Below are 23,689 nucleotides of genomic sequence, written 5' to 3' on the forward strand. Positions count from 1 at the left end.
CTCATCTACACATCATATGGAATGCACATGGAACTTAGTTGGACGATGTCTGAGGGTACGGTATGTTCTTACTGCACATCAGCTGCAGCCAGTGCCGTAACGAGGGTGGTGCGGGCGGTGCCGTCGCCCAGGGCGAAAAGCCAAGGGGCGCAGCAGCTGCCCGCTACCTGCCTTCAGCCCTTAAATTCCGCCTAAGGGCTGAAGAAAGAAATAGATTTTAACTTACCAGAGTTTGACGCATGCGCGTTCCACTGACAGGAAGTTCGGCATTTGGAATACAAACTTGCGTCACAAACTTGCATCAAACTCTGGTAAGTTAAAATCTCTCTCTCTTTCTGTCCTCCTACCCTCCTCCTTAGATGGGGGGCGCCGGTGCCCTGTCTCGCCCAGGGCACCAAAATGTATAGTTACGGCACTGGCTGCAGCCATCCCACATATTGTAGCTTTGTCCCTACTGTGCCTCTTTATAAAGAGCTATGGTCCCAAGGAGCAGACGCAGAGGACAGTACACCTCAGATTCAAGTTAGGCACTTAATATTAGAACAACTCACAGTTCATTACTTCCAGGAAGCTGGGTTGTAGCCAGGTCCTTCAAGGTAAGGCACAGACAGGGGTCAGTCCATGTTAGAAAACCCTGGCGCTTTAAAGGGGGAGCGGAGGCTTGGGCCGCTTGGATGACGGAGTCATGTAAATAAAATGGCCTGAGGAAATCAACCGTATACCAGTCCAGTGGAAGAGGAGCAGCCAGTGAGGTTTTGTCTTCTAGGAATGTTCCAGCAATGGAGCAAATCAGATGGTTTGTTCTTTGCTGTTATTCGAGACTATTAGCTCAACTGGAAAACCCCAACAATATGATACACCCTCATTTTAGTGTGCTGGTGGGATTGGTTGACAGGACTTTCTTTTAGTTAGCTAGTGATAAATCAGGAAAACGGTTTGTCATCCTGCGGCCTCCTGAGTCCTGCAGTGGTCTAGCTTCTCCTTAACATGGAAGGAGTCAAGCCTCGATGAAACATTCCTCTGAGAAGAATCTGACGCGTGCTTAGTCCTTTGTATGCAATCTATGAGCAGCTCAGAGGTTTGAGGTAACATGGAGAATAGATTAATGTGCTGGAGGTCTATCACCTGGGTGGAGTCAGGGAGCCCACTCCTCCTATTATTCCGCATGACCAGCTCTCCATTTTATATTTAACTCCAATTGTGTGACCTCATGCAATATAGTCGTCTCAGATCGTGACCGGTTCATGGACTTTATTCTTAACGTAGTCAGTTCTCTAGACAGCTTAGAAATGTTTACTTTAATCTCTTTGGAGATAGCAGGGTATCATCTCGTCCCTATGGGGCTAGGGATCTTCTGCAAACGTTGGTATGTGACTCACGGTGATATTGGCCACCAGGAAGCCACAGGTGTCCTGAAGCTTAACCATCAATGCACACGACTAGGCTGAATTCAAATTACAGGTTAATAAAAAAAAAAAAGGTTTTCCAATATTCAAGCTTGAGAGTTCAGTTCATAGTCTTAATAAATATCCACCTCAATACATCCAGGAAAATCACAGAAGGAAACCACATCCTTTTCTTAGCCGATTCCAGGCCAGCAGCTTGATGGTATGTGGAGTGGTTACTTCCCAGTACTGAATACCGGTGTCTTATAGTTGTATGGAATTATGAAGTGATATCTGGCTATCTTCTAGGTTAGTTTTACTCCTAACAATAGAAGAGGGACAGAATGGGAAGATGCGGAGACAAAATAAAGTGGAACTCTAACCAAATAATCTGTAATGTTTAGAAAAGGGTGAACTGTATTGTATAGCTTTCTCTGCAGCTCTAATCAGATCATTAATCAGAAGTTGTCTTAAGCTGGGTACACACAACACAGTTTTCATCCAATAATCGGCTCAATCAGCCGACATACGACCGCTCGTTCAAAAGTGGGGTCAGTGTGTGCAGTGACACGATGGTCGAAAGTCTGCCCAAATGGACGATTATCACCTCATTTGGTTGTACCGTTTAATATTTTCGTTCCAATCTCGTTTCCGCTGTGTGGTGTGTATAAACTTCCGACTGATCCACAACAGTGAGTATGAAATTACAGTCATTGCTCACGACAACATGGCTGTAAAAAGTCGCTAAAGGGACGTCCGCTCTTCCCTTTATCGTCCTAAACAAGGCTAGTGTGTATGCAGTCCATGGGCCGAGCGATCGGAACATCGATCGCATGTAAAATCGGTCGGCATAAAAAGTTGGTTGAAATTTTTGTAGTGTGTACCCAGCTTTACACGTGTTGGCACATTTCTAGGAAAGTCCATCCTTCGTCCTTAAACACTGACTGACACTTAACAGTACCGATAAGAAGAATACTGAGAGAGCTCCCAGGGAGGTGAGGCCGAGATTGTAAAACTAAGTTACAGAAAGCACCACATACACATTAACATGTAGGAATAAAGACATCATATAACAAGGAATTATTCCACTTAAATTAAAAGTAAAGGATATGTGCTGTAGCACAGGACATGTGCCATTAGTCTGTACAGTAACTAGTGAGGTGGTCTATGTGCTACTTACCGGACTACGTACAACTTATGATACATTCAGAGTCCACTTCCAGCTGCTGATGGATAAAAGTGATAGCCCAGAGGTGACCTCGATCATGTTTCCAGCAGGTGATGGGGCGTTGGTAATAACAGTATTCTATATAACAGGTATAGGGATATCCGGGAGACGCGGGATGGTGGCCAATCCCAGAATTCTCTGCAACGGAGACATTTCCAACGTCAGCCCTTTCAGTCCACTATACATAGTACAGCATGTGATATATACATTATATACAGTACAGCAGGTGATCTATACATTATATATACATTATATGCAGTACAGCAGGTGATATATACATTATATACAGTGCAGCAGGTGATATGCACATTATATATACATTATATACAGTACAGCAGGTGATATATACATTATATACAGTGCAGCAGGTGATATACACATATATACATTATATACAGTACAGGAGGTGATATATGCATTATATACTGTGCAGCAGGTGATATATGCATTATATACAGTACAGCAGGTGATATACACATTATATACAGTACAGCAGGTGATATACACATTATATATATATATATATATATATATATATATATTATATACAGTACAGCAGGTGATATACACATATATACATTATATACAGTACAGGAGGTGATATATGCATTATATACTGTGCAGCAGGTGATATACACATTATATACAGTACAGCAGGTGATATACACATTATATATATATTATATACAGTACAGCAGGTGATATACACATATATACATTATATACAGTACAGGAGGTGATATATACATTATATACTGTGCAGCAGGTGATATACACATATATATATTCAGTACAGCAGGTGATATATACATTATATACAGTACAGGAGGTGATATATGCATTATATACTGTACAGCAGGTGATATACACATTATATATATATATTATATACAGTACAGCAGGTGATATACACATATATACATTATATACAGTGCAGCAGGTGATATACACATATATACATTATAAACAGTGCAGGTGATATACACATATATATATATATACACATTATATACAGTACAGCAGGTGATATACACATTATATATACATTATATACAGTACAGTAAGTGATATACACATTATATATATTATATACAGTACAGCAGGTGATATACACATATATACAGTGCAGCAGGTGTTATACACACACATATATATATATATTATATACAGTGCAGCAGGTGATATACACATATATACATTATATACAGTACAGCAGGTGATATAGACATTATATATAAATTATATACAGTGCAGCAGCTGATATACACATATATACATTATATACAGTACAGCAGGTGATATAGACATTATATATAAATTATATACAGTACAGCAGGTGATATACACATATATACATTATATACAGTACAGGAGGTGATATATACATTATATACAGTACAGGAGGTGATCTATACATTATATATACAGTACAGCAGGTGATATACACACATATATATATATATATACACATTATATACAGTACAGCAGGTGATATACACATTATATATACATTATATACAGTACAGTAAGTGATATACACATTATATATATTATATACAGTACAGCAGGTGATATACACATATATACAGTGCAGCAGGTGTTATACACACACACATATATATATATGATATACAGTGCAGCAGGTGATATACACATATATACATTATATACAGTACAGCAGGTGATATAGACATTATATATAAATTATATACAGTACAGCAGCTGATATACACATATATACATTATATACAGTACAGCAGGTGATATAGACATTATATATAAATTATATACAGTACAGCAGGTGATATACACATTATATATATATATATATATATATTATATACAGTACAGCAGGTGATATACACATATATACATTATATACAGTACAGGAGGTGATATATACATTATATACAGTACAGGAGGTGATCTATACATTATATATACAGTACAGTAGGTGATATACACATATATACATTATATACAGTGCAGCAAGTGATATACACATTATATATATATATATATATGTTATATACAGTACAGCAGGTGATATATACGTTATATATACACATTATATACAGTACAGCAGGTGATATACTCATATATACATTATATACAGTGCAGCAGGTGATATACACATATATACATTATATACAGTGCAGCAGGTGATATACACATATATACATTATATACAGTACAGCAGGTGATATACACATTATATATACATTATATACAGTGCAGCAGGTGATATACACATATATACATTATATACAGTACAGCAGGTGATATACACATATATACATTATATACAGTGCAGCAGATGATATACACACATATATACATTATATACAGTGCAGCAGGTGATATACACATTATATATACATTATATACAGTACAGCAAGTGATATACACATTATATATATTATATACAGTACAGCAGGTGATATACACATATATACATTATATACAGTGCAGCAGGTGATATACACATATATACAGTGCAGCAGGTGATATACACATATATATACATTATATACAGTACAGCAGGTGATATACACATTATATATACATTATATACAGTACAGCAAGTGATATACACATTATATATATATTATATACAGTACAGCAGGTGATATACACATATATACATTATATACAGTGCAGCAGGTGATATACACATTATATATACATTATATACAGTACAGCAAGTGATATACACATTATATATATTATATACAGTAAAGCAGGTGATATACACATTATATATACATTATATACAGTACAGCAAGTGATATACACATTATATACATTATATACAGTACAGCAGGTGATATACACATATATACATTATATACAGTGTGCAGCAAGTGATATACACATTATATATATATATGTTATATACAGTACAGCAGGTGATATATACGTTATATATACATTATATACAGTACAGCAGGTGATATACACATATATACATTATATACAGTGCAGCAGGTGATATACACATATATACATTATATACAGTACAGTAAGTGATATACACATTATATATATATATTATATACAGTACAGCAGGTGATATACACATATATACAGTGCAGCAGGTGATATACACACATATATATATATTATATACAGTGCAGCAGGTGATATACACATATATACATTATATACAGTACAGCAGGTGATATAGACATTATATATAAATTATATACAGTACAGCAGGTGATATACACATATATACATTATATACAGTACAGCAGGTGATATACACATATATACATTATATACAGTACAGGAGGTGATATATACATTATATACAGTACAGGAGGTGATCTATACATTATATATACAGTACAGCAGGTGATATACACATATATACATTATATACAGTGCAGCAAGTGATATACACATTATATATATATATATATATATATATGTTATATACAGTACAGCAGGTGATATACACATTATATATACATTATATACAGTGCAGCAGGTGATATACACATATATACATTATATACAGTGCAGCAGGTGATATACACATATATACATTATATACAGTACAGCAGGTGATATACACATATATACATTATATACAGTGCAGCAGGTGATATACACATTATATATACATTATATACAGTACAGCAAGTGATATACACATTATATATATTATATACAGTACAGCAGGTGATATACACATATATACAGTGCAGCAGGTGATATACACATATATACAGTGCAGCAGGTGATATACACATATATATACATTATATACAGTACAGCAGGTGATATACACATTATATATACATTATATACAGTACAGCAAGTGATATACACATTATATATATATTATATACAGTTACAGCAGGTGATATACACATATATACATTATATACAGTGCAGGTGATATACACATTATATATACATTATATACAGTACAGCAAGTGATATACACATATATATTATATACAGTACAGCAGGTGATATACACATTATATATACATTATATACAGTACAGCAAGTGATATACACATTATATATATTATATACAGTACAGCAGGTGATATACACATATATACATTATATACAGTGCAGCAAGTGATATACACATTATATATATATATGTTATATACAGTACAGCAGGTGATATATACGTTATATATACATTATATACAGTACAGCAGGTGATATACACATATATACATTATATACAGTGCAGCAGGTGATATACACATATATACATTATATACAGTACAGCAGGTGATATACACATTATATATACATTATATACAGTACAGCAAGTGATATACACATTATATTTATTATATACAGTACAGCAGGTGATATACACATATATACATTATATACAGTACAGTAAGTGATATACACATTATATATATATATTATATACAGTACAGCAGGTGATATACACATATATACAGTGCAGCAGGTGATATACACACATATATATATATTATATACAGTGCAGCAGGTGATATAAACATATATACATTATATACAGTACAGCAGGTGATATAGACATTATATATAAATTATATACAGTACAGCAGGTGATATACACATATATACATTATATACAGTACAGCAGGTGATATAGACATTATATATAAATTATATACAGTACAGCAGGTGATATACACATTATATATATATATTATATACAGTACAGCAGGTGATATACACATATATACATTATATACAGTACAGGAGGTGATATATACATTATATACAGTACAGGAGGTGATCTATACATTATATATACAGTACAGCAGGTGATATACACATATATACATTATATACAGTGCAGCAAGTGATATACACATTATATATATATATATATATATATATATATATATATATATATATATATATATATATATATGTTATATACAGTACAGCAGGTGATATAAACGTTATATATACATTATATACAGTACAGCAGGTGATATACACATATATACATTATATACAGTGCAGCAGGTGATATACACATATATACATTATATACAGTGCAGCAGGTGATATACACATATATACATTATATACAGTACAGCAGGTGATATACACATTATATATACATTATATACAGTGCAGCAGGTGATATACACATATATACATTATATACAGTACAGCAGGTGATATACACATATATACATTATATACAGTGCAGCAGATGATATACACACATATATACATTATATACAGTGCAGCAGGTGATATACACATTATATATACATTATATACAGTACAGCAAGTGATATACACATTATATATATTATATACAGTACAGCAGGTGATATACACATATATACAGTGCAGCAGGTGATATACACATATATATACATTATATACAGTACAGCAGGTGATATACACATTATATATACATTATATACAGTACAGCAAGTGATATACACATTATATATATATTATATACAGTACAGCAGGTGATATACACATATATACATTATATACAGTGCAGGTGATATACACATTATATATACATTATATACAGTACAGCAAGTGATATACACATTATATATATTATATACAGTACAGCAGGTGATATACACATTATATATACATTATATACAGTACAGCAAGTGATATACACATTATATATATTATATACAGTACAGCAGGTGATATACACATATATACATTATATACAGTGCAGCAAGTGATATACACATTATATATATATATGTTATATACAGTACAGCAGGTGATATACACATATATACATTATATACAGTGCAGCAGATGATATACACACATATATACATTATATACAGTGCAGCAGGTGATATACACATTATATATACATTATATACAGTACAGCAAGTGATACACACATTATATATATTATATACAGTACAGCAGGTGATATACACATATATACATTATATACAGTGCAGCAGGTGATATACACATATATATACATTATATACAGTGCAGCAGGTGATATACACATTATATATACATTATATACAGTACAGCAAGTGATATACACATTATATATATTATATACAGTACAGCAGGTGATATACACATATATACATTATATACAGTGCAGGTGATATACACATTATATATACATTATATACAGTACAGCAAGTGATATACACATTATATATATTATATACAGTACAGCAGGTGATATACACATTATATATACATTATATACAGTACAGCAAGTGATATACACATTATATATATATATGTTATATACAGTACAGCAGGTGATATATACGTCATATATACATTATATACAGTACAGCAGGTGATATACACATATATACATTATATACAGTACAGCAGGTGATATACACATATATACATTATATACAGTGCAGCAGATGATATACACACATATATACATTATATACAGTGCAGCAGGTGATATACACATTATATATACATTATATACAGTACAGCAAGTGATACACACATTATATATATTATATACAGTACAGCAGGTGATATACACATATATACATTATATACAGTGCAGCAGGTGATATACACATATATACAATGCAGCAGGTGATATACACACATATATATATATATATATATTATATACAGTGCAGCAGGTGATATACACATTATATATATTATATACAGTACAGCAGGTGATATACACATATATACATTATATACAGTGCAGCAGGTGATATACACATATATACAGTGCAGCAGGTGATATACACATATATATATATTATATACAGTACAGCAGGTGATATACACATATATACAGTGCAGCAGATGATATACACACATATATACATTATATACAGTACAGCAGGTGATATACACATTATATATACATTATATACAGTACAGCAAGTGATATACACATTATATATATTATATACAGTACAGCAGGTGATATACACATATATACATTATATACAGTGCAGCAGGTGATATACACATATATACAATGCAGCAGGTGATATACACATATATATATATATTATATACAGTACAGCAGGTGATATACACATATATACAGTGCAGCAGATGATATACACACATATATACATTATATACAGTACAGCAAGTGATATACACATTATATATATATTATATACAGTACAGCAAGTGATACACACATTATATATATATTATATACAGTACAGCAGGTGATATGCACATATATACATTATATACAGTACAGCAAGTGATATACACATTATATATATATATTATATACAGTGCAGCAGGTGATATACACATATATACATTATATACAGTACAGCAGGTGATATACACATTATATATACATTATATACAGTACAGCAAGTGATATACACATTATATATACATTATACACAGACATTGGTCAGGCTGTGGGGTGACAGTGAGGAGATGGGCGGGTCCTGTTGCTATGGAGCAGAGATGGGCGGGGCCGGACGGCAGGGGGCGGGGCAGTGATGGACGGTCCTCGGGTGATTCTGCTGTTCAGCGGGAAGAGGAAATCCGGGAAAGACTTTATCACCGAGCGGCTGCGGGAGAGGTGAGGGTGGGGGCTCGGAGAGTGAGTGAGGGTATAACTGGGGGCTCGGAGAGTGAGTGAGGGTATAACTGGGGGGGGGTGCAGAGTGAGAGTATTACTGGGGGGTGCAGAGTGAGTGAGGGTATTACTGGGGGTGCAGAGTATGTGAGGGGGTATTACTGGGGGTGCAGGGTGAGTGAGAGTATTACTGGGGGGTGCAGAGTGAGTGAGAGTATTACTGGGGGTGCAGAGTGAGTGAGAGTATTACTGGGGGGTGCAGAGTGAGTGAGAGTATTACTGGGGGTGCAGAGTGAGTGAGAGTATTGCTGGGGTGCAGAGTGAGGGTATTACTGGGGGTGCAGAGTGAGTGAGAGTATTACTGGGGGTGCAGAGTGAGTGAGAGTATTACTGGGGGTGCAGAGTGAGTGAGAGTATTGCTGGGGGTGCAGAGTGAGGGTATTACTGGGGGTGCAGAGTGAGTGAGAGTATTACTGGGGGTGCAGAGTGAGTGAGAGTATTACTGGGGGGTGCAGAGTGAGTGAGAGTATTACTGGGGGTGCAGAGTGAGGGTATTACTGGGCGGTGCAGAGTGAGTGAGAGGTATTACTGGGGGTGCAGAGTGAGTGAGAGTATTACTGGGGGTGCAGAGTGAGTGAGAGTATTACTGGGGGGGTGCAGAGTGAGTGAGAGTATTGCTGGGGGTGCAGAGTGAGTGAGGGTATTACTGGGGGTGCAGAGTGAGTGAGAGTATTACTGGGGGGTGCAGAAGGGGTGAGAGTATTACTGGGGGGGTGCAGAGTGAGGGTATTACTGGGGTGCAGAGTGAGTGAGTATTACTGGGGGTGCAGAGTGAGTGAGAGTATTACTGGGGGTGCAGAGTGAGTGAGAGTATTACTGGGGGTGCAGAGTGAGTGAGAGTATTACTGGGGGTGCAGAGTGAGTGAGAGTATTACTGGGGGTGCAGAGTGAGTGAGAGTATTACTGGGGGTGCAGAGTGAGTGAGAGTATTGCTGGGGGGTGCAGAGTGAGTGAGAGTATTACTGGGGGTGCAGAGTGAGTGAGAGTATTACTGGGGTGCAGAGTGAGTGAGAGTATTGCTGGGGGGTGCAGAGTGAGTGAGAGTATTACTGGGGGTGCAGAGGTGAGTGAGGGTATTACTGCAGGGTGCAGAGTGAGTGAGTATTACTGGGGGTGCAGAGTGAGTGAGGGCATTACTGGGGGTGCAGGGTGAGTGAGAGTATTGCTGGGGGGTGCAGAAGTGAGTGAGGGTATTACTGCAGGGTGCAGAGTGAGTGAGAGTATTACTGGGGGTGCAGAGTGAGGTGAGAGTATTACTGGGGATGCAGAGTGAGTGAGAGTATTACTGGGGGTGCAGAGTGAGTGAGAGTATTACTGGGGGTGCAGAGTGAGTGAGAGTATTACTGGGGGTGCAGAGTGAGTGAGAGTATTACTGGGGTGCAGAGTGAGTGAGAGTATTGCTGGGGGGTGCAGAGTGAGTGAGAGTATTACTGGGGGTGCAGAGTGAGTGAGAGTATTGCTGGGGGGTGCAGAGTGAGTGAGGGTATTACTGCAGGGTGCAGAGTGAGTGAGAGTATTACTGGGGGTGCAGAGTGAGTGAGGGCATTACTGGGGTGCAGGGTGAGTGAGAGTATTGCTGGGGGGTGCAGAGTGAGTGAGAGTATTACTGGGGTGCAGAGTGAGTGAGGGCATTACTGGGGGTCCAGGGTGAGTGAGAGTATTACTGGGGGGTGCAGAGTGAGGGTATTACTGGGGGTGCAGAGTGAGAGAGTATTACTGGGGTGCAGAGTGAGTGAGAGTATTGCTGGGGGGTGCAGAGTGAGGGTATTACTGGGGGTGCAGAGTGAGTGAGGGTATTACTGGGGGTGCAGAGTGAGTGAGGGTATTACTGGGGGTGCAGAGTGAGTGAGAGTATTACTGGTGGTGCAGAGTGAGTGAGAGTATTACTGGGGGTGCAGAGTGAGTGAGAGTATTACTGGGGTGCAGAGTATGTGAGGGTATTACTGGGGGTGCAGAGTGAGTGAGGGTATTACTGCGGGGTGCAGAGTGAGTGAGAGTATTACTGGGGGTGCAGAGTATGTGAGGGTATTACTGGGGGTGCAGAGTATGTGAGGGTATTACTGGGGGTTCAGAGTGAGTGAGGGTATTACTGCGGGGTGCAGAGTGAGTGAGAGTATTACTGGGGGTGCAGAGTGAGTGAGGGTATTACTGCGGGGTGCAGAGTGAGTGAGAATATTGCTGGGGGTGCAGAGTGAATGAGAGTATCACTGGGGGGGGTGCAGAGTGAGTGAGATTATTGCTGGGGGGTGCAGAGTGAGTGAGGGTATTACTGGGGGTGCAGAGTGAGTGAGAGTATTACTGGGGGGTGCAGAGTGAGTGAGAGTATTTGCTGGGGGGTGCAGAGTGAGGGTATTACTGGGGGTGCAGAGTGAGTGAGAGTATTACTGGTGGTGCAGAGTGAGTGAGGGTATTACTGCAGGGTGCAGAGTAAGTGAGAGTATTACTGGGGGTGCAGAGTGAAGTGAGAGTATTACTGGGGTGTGCAGAGTGAGTGAGGGTATTACTGCGGGGTGCAGAGTAAGTGAGAGTATTACTGGGGGTGCAGAGTGAGTGAGAGTATTACTGGGGGTGCAGAGTGAGTGAGAGTATTGCTGGGGTGTGCAGAGTGAGTGAGGGTATTACTGCAGGGTTGCAGAGTGAGTGAGAGTATTACTGGGGGTGCAGAGTGAGTGAGGGCATTACTGCGGGGTGCACGAGTGAGTGAGAGTATTACTGGGGGGTGCAGAGTGAGTGAGGGTATTACTGCGGGGTGCAGAGTGAGTGAGAGTATTGCTGGGGGTGCAGAGTGAGTGAGAGTATTGCTGGGGTGTGCAGAGTGAGTGAGGGTATTACTGCAGGGTGCAGAGTGAGTGAGAGTATTACTGGGGGTGCAGAGTGAGTGAGGGCATTACTGCGGGGTGCAGAGTGAGAGAGTATTACTGGGGGGTGCAGAGTGAGTGAGGGTATTACTGCGGGGTGCAGAGTGAGTGAGAGTATTGCTGGGGGTGCAGAGTGAGTGAGAGTATTACTGGGGGGGGGGGTGCAGAGTGAGAGTATTACTGGGGGTGCAGAGTGAGTGAGAGTATTACTGGGGATGCAGAGTGAGTGAGAGTATTACTGGGGGTGCAGAGTGAGTGAGAGTATTACTGGGGGTGCAGAGTGAGTGAGAGTATTACTGGGGGTGTAGAGTGAGTGAGAGTATTGCTGGGGGGTGCAGAGTGAGTGAGAGTATTGCTGGGGGGTGCAGAGTGAGTGAGGGTATTTACTGCAGGGTGCAGAGTGAGTGAGAGTATTACTGGGGGGTGCAGAGTGAGTGAGGGCATTACTGGGGGGTGCAGAGTGAGTGAGAGTATTGCTGGGGGGTGCAGGGTGAGTGAGGACATTACTGGGGGTGCAGAGTGAGTGAGAGTATTGCTGGGGGGTGCAGAGTGAGTGAGAGTATTACTGGGGGTGCAGAGTGAGTGAGAGTATTACTGGGGGTGCAGAGTGAGTGTGAGTATTACTGGGGGTGCAGAGTGAGTGAGAGTATTGCTGGGGTGTGCAGAGTGAGTGAGAGTATTACTGGGGGTGCAGAGTGAGTGAGAGTATTGGGGTGCAGAGTGAGTGAGGGCATTACTGGGGGTGCAGAGTGAGTGAGGGCATTACTGGGGGTGCAGGGTGAGTGAGGGCATTACTGGGGTGCAGGGTGAGTGAGAGTATTACTGGGGGTGCAGAGTGAGTGAGGGTATTGCTGGGGGTGCAGAGTGAGTGAGGGTATTACTGGGGGGTGCAGGGTTAGTGAGGGCATTACTGGGGGTGCAGGGTGAGTGAGGGCATTACTGGGGGTGCAGGGTGAGTGAGGGCATTACTGGGGGTGCAGGGTGAGTGAGGGCATTACTGGGGGTGCAGGGTGAGTGAGGGCATTACTGGAGGTGCAGAGTGAGTGAGGGTACTAGGGGGGTGACGGGGGTACAGAGTGAGTGAGGGTACTGGGGGTGATGGGGGGTTCGCAGTGTGAGTGAAGAGATTACGTGGGGGTTTGAGCAGTGATATGAGGGTTACAGATTTGGGATGGGGGATGAATGTGGGATGGGCACTCAGGCAGAGGAGGATCGGTGACCCACTCATATTTATGTCTTCCAGTTTGGGCCACAACACCTGCGCTATCCTGCGCCTGTCCGGGCCTCTGAAGAAGCAGTTCGCCCAAGTGAGTGGTGCTTCTATCGGAATAATACTGTTGCTCATTGTATCAGATGTTATCATGTAAAACTGCTGATATAATGTGTACAACCCCTCAACGCTATCATTCACAACGTCCACCAAGATCCTGTCCTATCATTACAGGTATCTTCTGTCCTTAAGAGCTGTATGCAAAATAATCATACATCCAAGCTGAGGGACCCCGTGGGTGGAACTTGTCCTCCGGGTCTCCTATGTTGGGTTCCATAGTTGTTTCCTTCCTTACTGTTAATTATACTGCTGGGATCTTCATACTATTCTATTTATTCTGTGCACTGGGTTCAGCTGTACTTACTGGATGTACATTCTATATGTTCCCCTCTTCTATAGGAGCACAGTCTGAATTATGATCGCCTCCTGGATGCCAGTGAATATAAAGAGGTCTACAGGGCGGACATGATCCGCTGGGGGGAGGAGAAGAGAAACGCAGACCCTGGATTCTTCTGCAGACTGATCGTGGAGGACCTGACCCAGCCATTGTGGGTACGAGAGGATTTGAGGATCTGAAGTATTTTACCAGATGTGGGTTCTGCAATTCTCCCGATATTTCTCTGGATCTTCCAGATCTTGTCCAGACAGTTCTCCGTAACCTCCATTTCTTACTGATGTCTCCGACAGTGGAGATGCCAAGTTGGAAGTTTAGATATCTTTTTTATAGCCTTCTCCTTTGTAGCAGTCATTTGTCTTAAAGTCCTCAGTCACACTGTAAATTGTAAGCTCTTGTGGGCAGAGCATTGACGATGTCTCTAGATTATGGACTCCTGAGAACAGTGCCTCTGGTAGGGATGAGCCCATTAGTGAGGTCACTAGGTTTAAGCTCCTGAGATCAGGTCCTCACTCACGATCAGTCACATATATGTAGACTAACCCTTAGATTGTATCTTTCAGGTTATACTATAATATCTCTTTATTAAATGAAAACTTGAACACTTTTGCACATGTCGTATTCCCTCTGGGTATTTTTTGTTCAGTAAATAAATAGTAATTGTGCACTAAAACATGCAAGAATATGTCCTGTTTGTACGCGCAGAGGTTTGTGTTACCTTCTTCACATGTAACGACGCAGTGAGACATATAATTAGACCGAACTCTTACATACAACTCGATTTTGCAGCACATTTTTAAAACGGATATATCTTTGATCGTTCTCTTGTCCTTCAGATCGTCAGCGACACTCGGCGCAAATCAGATGTGGACTGGTTCCTAACGTCTTACGGCGCGGTGACGCACACAGTCCGTGTGGTGGCTTCAGAGGAGACCCGGAGGAGCAGAGGATGGGTGTACACCCCAGGTGAGTTCAGTTGACGGAGATACTTTGTTTACTTCTTACTTCCCTCCATTTCCAGCAGCAGTTATCGAACCTGTAACCCGGTGTCTTTAATTCCAGAGGTGGACGATGCCGAATCTGAGTGTGGCCTTGACAATGGCGTGACTTTCGACTGCACCATCACAAATGACGGGGGTGATGAATTGCTGGAGCAGCTAGAGAATTGAAGGATTTTATTCACTGCAAGTTGACCCTACAAGTGTGAGGGGGCTGAATAACTCCCCCAATAGGTCACCGTACGTCAGTGCTGCCCGTCTCACAGCAGAGGACAAGTCTCAGTGACGGCTTGTTGATCTGAAGCTTGGCTGTAGACCAAGATGTATGGTCACCATTTGTGTTTCCTATGTCAGGATAGTCTTTCCATAATTCCTAGAGTTATCCTGAACTGGCATAATTAAGACTGATTGTATGTTTGGTGTCTGAGCTTGACAGGAAAACAAATCTGTGAGAAGTCTTGTTCTGGATTTCCATCTGTGCAGCATGAATCTTCAAATGGGATATGAGTACTGTAATTATTGTAATTGTAAGATTTATATCCAAAGTTCTTATAAATAACAGCCTAATATGAGTAGAAAATACAATTTTCCCTTGTACACATAGTTCCTGAGTCCGGTGCTGCCGCTATTGACTTTCAGCTACGCAAATAAGAGATGGCTTCTATGTGTTATCCAGCCACAAATCTTGGACATATAATGTAGTGTGGGGTGCAAATACTTATTACTAAACCTTCATTTGTATTAAACATAATTTTAAACTGAAGGTAAATTGGCTTCTTCTGTCTGGACATTATAATTGTAGCCATGAGAACACGTCTTTACCGTATAATTGAGCGGTGTTCTGATTTGGTTAATGATTCTACAATGTTGAGTTGCTAATAGATTGCTACGTTGGGCTGGACGGTCTCTGTCCCGAGCAATGTCCCAGGATTCCCGTCTCTATCAAATTTCGGAGCTGCAGATCGACCTGTTGCACATGACGACGTTCCGACTGCTGTTATTCGCATGTGGTATGACGCTAGAATCATTTTGTTGTGTCACTATGCATACTACAGCTGTTACTAGCGTTACTCTGATAGCTCTTAGTGTTACACAGCTTGTTTTATGCACAGCGCCTAGAGTGAACTCGCTAGTAACAAACGCGCATGAAATGTGTTTTTAAGACTTCTACAAAAATGATGACAAAGCCTTAGGGTACTGGGCCTTTAGGTTTAAAATGTGAAAACCCACAAGCCTGAATTAGTGAATGGTAATAAGTAAGCACAGGGTTAAAGTCATACTCTTATCCTTAAACACAGCCTCCCTGATGAACACAACTACAGCTATGCTGCTGTCCTCCCTCTCACCACTGCCACCATACACCCGTCCTCTCTCACCACTGCCTCCGTGCAGCCCATATGTCCACTCTGCTGTCTCAGCGCAGCCCACCTCACCTGTTTGGTTGCTACTTTTGCGCCGTCCAACTCCCTTCTCACAGCTCCCTCTCTTCTTAATTTTTGTGTAACTTGTAACTGGGGCCACCACGCTGCTCTACCTACATACTGCCTTCGGTACAACCTCACAGTAGCTCAGATATGATATATGAAGGATTGAGGGGACGGTGGTGGGAGCCAAGGGGATATTGGTTGGCAACAAGGGGACAGTGATGGAGGATGAGGAGATAATGATGGAGGATGAGGGGATAGTGATGGGGGATGAGGGGATAGTGATGGAGGATGAGGAGATAGTGATGGAGGATGAGGGGATAGTGATGGAGGATGAGGAGATAGTGATGGAGGATGAGGAGATAATGGTGAAGGATGAGGGGATAGTGGTGGAGGATGAGGGGATAGTGATGGAGGATGAGGAGACAGTGATGGAGGGATGAGGAGACAGTGATGGAGGATGACGAGAAAGTGATGGGGAGGATGAGGGGATTGTGATGGAGGATGAGGGATAGTGATGGAGGATGAGAAGATAGTGATGGAGGATGAGAAGATAGTGATGGAGGATGAGGGGGATAGTGATGGGGGATGAGGGGATAGTGATGGGGGATGAGGGGATAGTGATGGGGGATGAGGAGATAGTGATGGGGGATGAGGGGATAGTGATGGGTGATGAGGAGATAGTGATGGGGGATGAGGGGATAGTGATGGAGGATGAGGAGATAGTGATGGAGGATGAGGAGATAGTGATGGAGGATGAGGAGATAGTGATGGAGGATGAGGAGATAGTGATGGAGGGTGAGGGTATAGTGATGGAGGGTGAGGGGATAGTGATGGAGGATGAGGAGATAGTGATGGAGGATGAGGGTATAGTGATGGAGGATGAGGAGATAGTGATGGAGGATGAGGAGATAGTGATGGAGGATGAGGAGATAGTGATGGAGGATGAGGGGATAGTGATGGAGGATGAGGGGATAGTGATGGAGGGTGAGGGGGATAGTGGTGGAGGATGAGGGGATAGTGATGGAGGGTGAGGGAATAATGGTGGAGGATGAGGGGATAGTGATGGAGGATGAGGGGATAGTGATGGAGGATGAGGAGATAGTGGTGGAGGATGAGGAGATAGTGATGGAGGATGAGAGATAGTGATGGAGGATGAGGGGATAGTGATGGAGGATGAGGAGATAGTGATGGAGGATGAGGGTATAGGTGATGGAGGATGAGGAGATAGTGATGGAGGATGAGGAGATAGTGATGGAGGGTGAGGGTATAGTGATGGAGGGTGAGGGGATAGTGATGGAGGGTGAGGAGATAGTGATGGAGGATGAGGGAGAGAGGTGATGGTGGATGAGGGGATAGTGGAGTGAGGGTGAGGGGATAGTGATAGGAGGGTGAGGAGATAGTGGTGGAGGGGTGAGGGGATATGGTGGAGGGTGAGGAGATAGTGATGGAGGATGAGGGGATAGTGATGGAGGGATGAGGGGGATAGTGATGGAGGATGAGGAGATAGTGATGAGGATGAGGAGATAATGATGGTGGATGAGGGGGATGAGTGATGGAGGATGAGGGGGATAGTGATGGAGGATGAGGGGATGTGGATGGAGGTGAGGGGAGTGATGGGGATGAGGGATTGAGGTGAGGGTTGAGGAGATTATGATGGAGGGATGAGGGATAGTGATGGAGGGGGGGATGGAGTTGTTGGTGGTGTATGTTGATGTGGGTCTTTGTTTTGAGGGGATAGTGGTGGAGGATGAGGGGATAGTGATGGAGGGTGAGGGAATAATGGTGGAGGATGAGGGGATAGTGATGGAGGATGAGGGGATAGTGATGGAGGATGAGGAGATAGTGGTGGAGGATGAGGAGATAGTGATGGAGGATGAGGAGATAGTGATGGAGGATGGAGGGGATAGTGATGGAGGGTGAGGGGGATAGTGGTGGAGGATGAGGGGATAGTGATGGAGGATGAAGGGATAGTGATGGAGGATGAGGAGATAGTGATGGAGGATGAGGGGATAGTGATGGAGGATGAGGGGATAGTGATGAGGGGATGAGGAGATAATGATGGAGGATGAGGGGATAGTGATGGAGGATGAGGGGATAGTGATGGAGGATGAGGGGATAGTGAGGGAGGGTGAGGGGATAGTGGTGGAGGGTGAGGGGATAGTGATGGAGGGTGAGGGAATAATGTGGAGGGTGAGGGATAGTGGTGGAGGATGAGGGGATAATGATGGAGGATGAGGGGATAATGGTGGAGGATGAGGAGATAGTGGTGGAGGATGAGGGGATAGTGATGGAGGATGAGGAGATAGTGATGAGGGATGAGGAGATAATGATGGAGGATGAGGAGATTGTGATGGAGGGAGGGGATAGTGATGGAGGATGAGGGGATAGTGATGGAGGATGAGGAGATAGTGATGGAGGGATGAGGAGATAGTGATGGAGGATGAGGAGATAGTGATGGAGGATGAGGGGATAGTGATGGAGGGTGAGGGGATAGTGATGGGGGATGAGGAGATAATGGTGGAGGATGAGGGGATAGTGATGGTGGATGAGGAGATAGTGATGGAGGATGAGGAGATAGTGATGGAGGATGAGGGGATAGTGGTGGAGGATGAGGAGATAGTGATGGAGGATGAGGGGATAGTGATGGAGGATGAGGGGATAGTGATGGAGGATGAGGGGATAGTGATGGTGGATGGGGGATAGTGATGGAGGATGAGGGGGATAATGGTGGAGGATGAGGGGATAGTGATGGAGGATGAGGGGATAGTGATGGGGGATGAGGGGATAGTGATGGGGGTGAGGAGATAGTGATGGGGGATGAGGAGATAATGGTGGAGGATGAGGGGGATAGTGATGGAGGATGAGGAGATAGTGATGGAGGATGAGGGGATAGTGATGGAGGATGAGGGGTTAGTGATGGAGGATGAGGGGATAATGGTGGAGGATGAGGGGATAGTGATGGAGGATGAGGGGGATAGTGATGGGGGATGAGGGGATAGTGATGGGGGATGAGGGGATAGTGATGGGGGATGAGGGGATAGTGATGGAGGATGAGGGAATAGTGATGGAGGATGAGGGGATAGTGATGGAGGGTGAGGGGATAGTGATGGAGGATGAGGGGATAGTGATGGAGGGTGAGGGGATAGTGGGTGGAGGGTGAGGGGATAGTGGATGGAGGTGAGGGAATAATGGTGGAGGATGAGGGGATAGTGATGGAGGATGAGGGGATAGTGATGGAGGGTGAGGGGATAGTGGTGGAGGATGAGGGATAGTGGTGGAGGATGAGGGGATAGTGATGGAGGATGAGGAGATAGTGATGGAGGATGAGGGGATAGTGATGGAGGATGAGGGGATAGTGATGGAGGTTGTGGGGATAGTGATGGAGGATGAGGAGGATAGTGATGAGGGATGAGGAGATAGTGATGGAGGATGAGGGGATAGTGATGGAGGATGAGGGGATAGTGATGGAGGTGATGGAGGGTGAGGGGATAGTGATGGAGGGTGAGGGGATAGTGATGGAGGGTGAGGAATAATGGTGGAGGATGAGGGGATAGTGGTGGAGGATGAGGGGATAGTGATGGAGGGTGAGGGAATAATGGTGGAGGATGAGGGGATAGTGGTGGAGGATGAGGGGATAATGATGGAGGATGAGGGGATAGTGGTGGAGGATGAGGAGATAGTGATGGAGGTTGAGGAGGATAGTGATGGAGGATGAGGGGATAGTGATGGAGGATGAGGAGATAGTGATGAGGGATGAGGAGATAGTGATGGAGGATGAGGAGATAGTGATGGAGGATGAGGGGATAGTGATGAGAGGATGAGGGGATAGTGATGGAGGATGAGGAGATAGTGATGGAGGATGAGGAGATAGTGATGGAGGATGAGGGGATAGTGATGGAGGATGAGGGGATAGTGATGGAGGATGAGGAGGATAATGGTGGAGGATGAGGGGATAGTGATGGAGGATGAGGGGATAGTGATGGGGGATGAGGGGATAGATGATGGGGGATGAGGGGATAGTGATGGGGGATGAGATAGTGATGGGGGATGAGGAGATAATGGTGGAGGATGAGGGGATAGTGATGGAGGATGAGGAGATAGTGATGGAGGATGAGGGGATAGTGATGGAGGATGAGGGGATAGTGATGGGGGGATGAGGGGGATTAGTGATGGAGGATGAGGGGATAGTGATGGAGGATGAGGAGACAGTGATGGGGGATGAGGGGATAGTGATGGAGGATGAGGGGATAGTGATGGAGGATGAGGAGATAGTGATGGATGGGGATTGAGGGGATAGTGGTGGAGGATGAGGGGATAGTGGTGGAGGATGAGGGGATAGTGATGGAGGATGAGGGGATAGTGATGGAGGATGAGGGGATAGTGATGGAGGATGAGGGGATAGTGATGGAGGATGAGGGGATAGTGATGGGGGATGAGGGGATAGTGATGGGGGATGAGGGATAGTGATGGAGGATGAGGGGATAGTGGTGGAGGAATGAGGGGATAGTGATGGAGAATGAGGGGATAGTGATGGAGTGAGGGGCTAGTGATGGAGGATGAGGGGATAGTGATGGAGGATGAGGGGATAGTGATGGAAGGATGAGGGGATAGTGAAGGAGGATGAGGAGATTAGTGATGGAGGATGAGGGGATAGTGATGGAGGATGAGGGGAATAGTGATGGAGGGTGAGGGATAGTGGTGGAGGATGTAGGGGATAGTGATGGAGGGTGAGGGAATAATGGTGGAGGATGAGGGGATAGTGATGGAGGATGAGGGGATAGTGATGGAGGATGAGGAGATTGTGGTGGAGGATGAGGAGATAGTGATGGAGGATGAGGAGATAGTGATGGAGGATGAGGGGATAGTGATGGAGGATGAGGAGATAGTGATGGAGGATGAGGGATATAGTGATGGAGGATGAGGAGATAGTGATGGAGGATGAGGAGATAGTGATGGAGGGTGAGGGTATAGTGATGGAGGGTGAGGGGATAGTGATGGAGGGTGAGGAGATAGTGAAGGAGGATGAGGAGATAGTGATGGAGGATGAGGGGATAGTGATGGAGGGTGAGGGATAGTGATGGAGGGTGAGGAGATAGTGGTGGAGGGTGAGGGGATAATGGTGGAGGGTGAGGAGATAGTGATGGAGGGTGAGGGGATAAGTGATGGAGGATGAGGGGATAGTGATGGAGGATGAGGAGATAGTGATGAGGGATGAGGAGATAATGATGGAGGATGAGGGGATAGTGATGGAGGATGAGGGGATAGTGATGGAGGATGAGGGGATAGTGATGGAGGATGAGGGGATAGTGATGGAGGATGAGGAGATAGTGATGAGGGATGAGGAGATAATGATGGAGGATGAGGGGATAGTGATGGAGGGTGAGGGGATAGTGGTGGAGGGTGAGGGGATAGTGATGGAGGGAGAGGGGATAATGGTGGAGGATGTGGGGATAGTGATGGAGGATGAGGGGATAGTGATGGAGGATGAGGAGATAGTGGTGGAGGATGAGGAGATAGTGATGGAGGATGAGGAGATAGTGATGGAGGATGAGGGGATAGTGATGGAGGGTGAGGGGATAGTGGTGGAGGATGAGGGGATAGTGATGGAGGCTGAGGGGATAGTGATGGAGGATGGAGGAGATAGTGATGGAGGATGAGGGGATAGTGATGGAGGATGAGGGGATAGTGATGAGGGATGAGGTGATAATGATGGAGGTGGAGGGGATAGAGATGGTGGATGAGGTATGTGAAGGGGATTAGGGGAGAGTGATGGAGGGTGTGGGGTTTGGTGGAGGGTGAGGGGATAGTGATGGAGGGTGAGGGAATAATGGTGGAGGGTGAGGGGGTTTGGATGAGGGATGAGGAGATGATGGTGGGGATGAGGGTTTCGTGGTGGTGGATGAGGGGATAATGATGGAGGTTGAGGTGAGTGTGTGGTGGTGGTGTGGAGAGAGAGGTAGGAGGTGGTGAGGGTGTGTGGTGGTGAGGTGGTGATGAGGGAGGTGCTGAGGAGGTGTATATTGATGGAGGTTGAGGAAGATAGTGTGGCTGGTTGAGGGGATAGGGAGGAGAGGATGAGGGGAGTGGGATGGGGGTGGTGGTGAGTAGGGTAGGGGTGTGGTGTAGGATGGTGGTGGAGGAGTGAGGGTTGGTGAGGTGGGAGAGTGGGTTGGTGGGAGGTGGGGTGTGGGTGGTGGGATGGAGGTGAGGGTTGGGGGAGGATGGTGGTGAGTGGGTGGGTGGTGGAGGGCGTTTGGGTGGAGGAGGTGGGGTGAGTGGGTGGTGGTGGATGAGGGTGGGAGGGTGGAGGAGGGTGAGGTGGGTGGAGGTGGTGGGGTTAGGGAGGGTGGTGGAGGGGTGTGTGGGTGAGGGTGGTGTGGGTGGGGTGGGAGGGTGGTGGGTGGTGGTGGGGTGGTGGGTGGGAGGTGGGGGTGTTGGGGGTGTGGATGGGGTGGGGTGTGGTGGGTGGTGGTGGAGTCGAGGGTGGGGGTTGGTGGGGAGTGGGTGGGGGATGGTGGGTGTGGGAGGG

General features: G+C 43.7%; 2 protein-coding genes and 1 long non-coding RNA gene across 3 annotated transcripts in view; 2 read left to right on the forward strand and 1 right to left on the reverse strand.

Annotated features, from left to right (window-relative positions):
* Nucleotides 1-308: 308 nt before the first annotated feature.
* On the reverse strand, nucleotides 309-17,627 carry LOC142108611 (uncharacterized). The gene is made up of 3 exons (XR_012680184.1): nucleotides 17,167-17,627; nucleotides 2,566-2,751; nucleotides 309-1,707 (listed from the first exon to the last, which is right to left on the reverse strand). It is a non-coding gene; the product is annotated as an uncharacterized LOC142108611 (long non-coding RNA).
* On the forward strand, nucleotides 10,048-16,496 carry PMVK (phosphomevalonate kinase). The gene is made up of 5 exons (XM_075192397.1): nucleotides 10,048-10,156; nucleotides 14,315-14,378; nucleotides 14,741-14,893; nucleotides 15,572-15,701; nucleotides 15,798-16,496. Exons 1-5 carry the CDS (start codon nucleotides 10,074-10,076, stop codon nucleotides 15,902-15,904), a joined length of 537 nt encoding a protein of 178 aa, XP_075048498.1. The 5' UTR covers nucleotides 10,048-10,073; the 3' UTR covers nucleotides 15,905-16,496.
* Nucleotides 17,628-22,091: 4,464 nt separating the features above from the next.
* LOC142108954 (unconventional myosin-Ie-like) overlaps nucleotides 22,092-23,689 on the forward strand; it is a 7,897-nt gene continuing 6,299 nt past the window's right edge. The window contains 1 exon segment of the mRNA XM_075192925.1: nucleotides 22,092-22,224. Within this exon segment, the coding sequence (XP_075049026.1) occupies nucleotides 22,092-22,224 (133 nt within the window).

The sequence above is a fragment of the Mixophyes fleayi genome, chromosome 12, assembly GCF_038048845.1.
Source record: "Mixophyes fleayi isolate aMixFle1 chromosome 12, aMixFle1.hap1, whole genome shotgun sequence".
In the NCBI taxonomy this organism is placed as follows: Eukaryota; Metazoa; Chordata; class Amphibia; order Anura; family Limnodynastidae; genus Mixophyes; species Mixophyes fleayi.

Bases quoted from the DNA above. Each gene is read 5' to 3' on its own strand.
- PMVK (XM_075192397.1), top strand. From the start codon at position 10,074: ATGGACGGTCCTCGGGTGATTCTGCTGTTCAGCGGGAAGAGGAAATCC. The intron at 10,157-14,314 runs GTGAGGGTGGGG...TATGTCTTCCAG, and splicing joins ACCGAGCGGCTGCGGGAGAG to TTTGGGCCACAACACCTGCG. The intron at 14,379-14,740 runs GTGAGTGGTGCT...CCTCTTCTATAG, and splicing joins TGAAGAAGCAGTTCGCCCAA to GAGCACAGTCTGAATTATGA.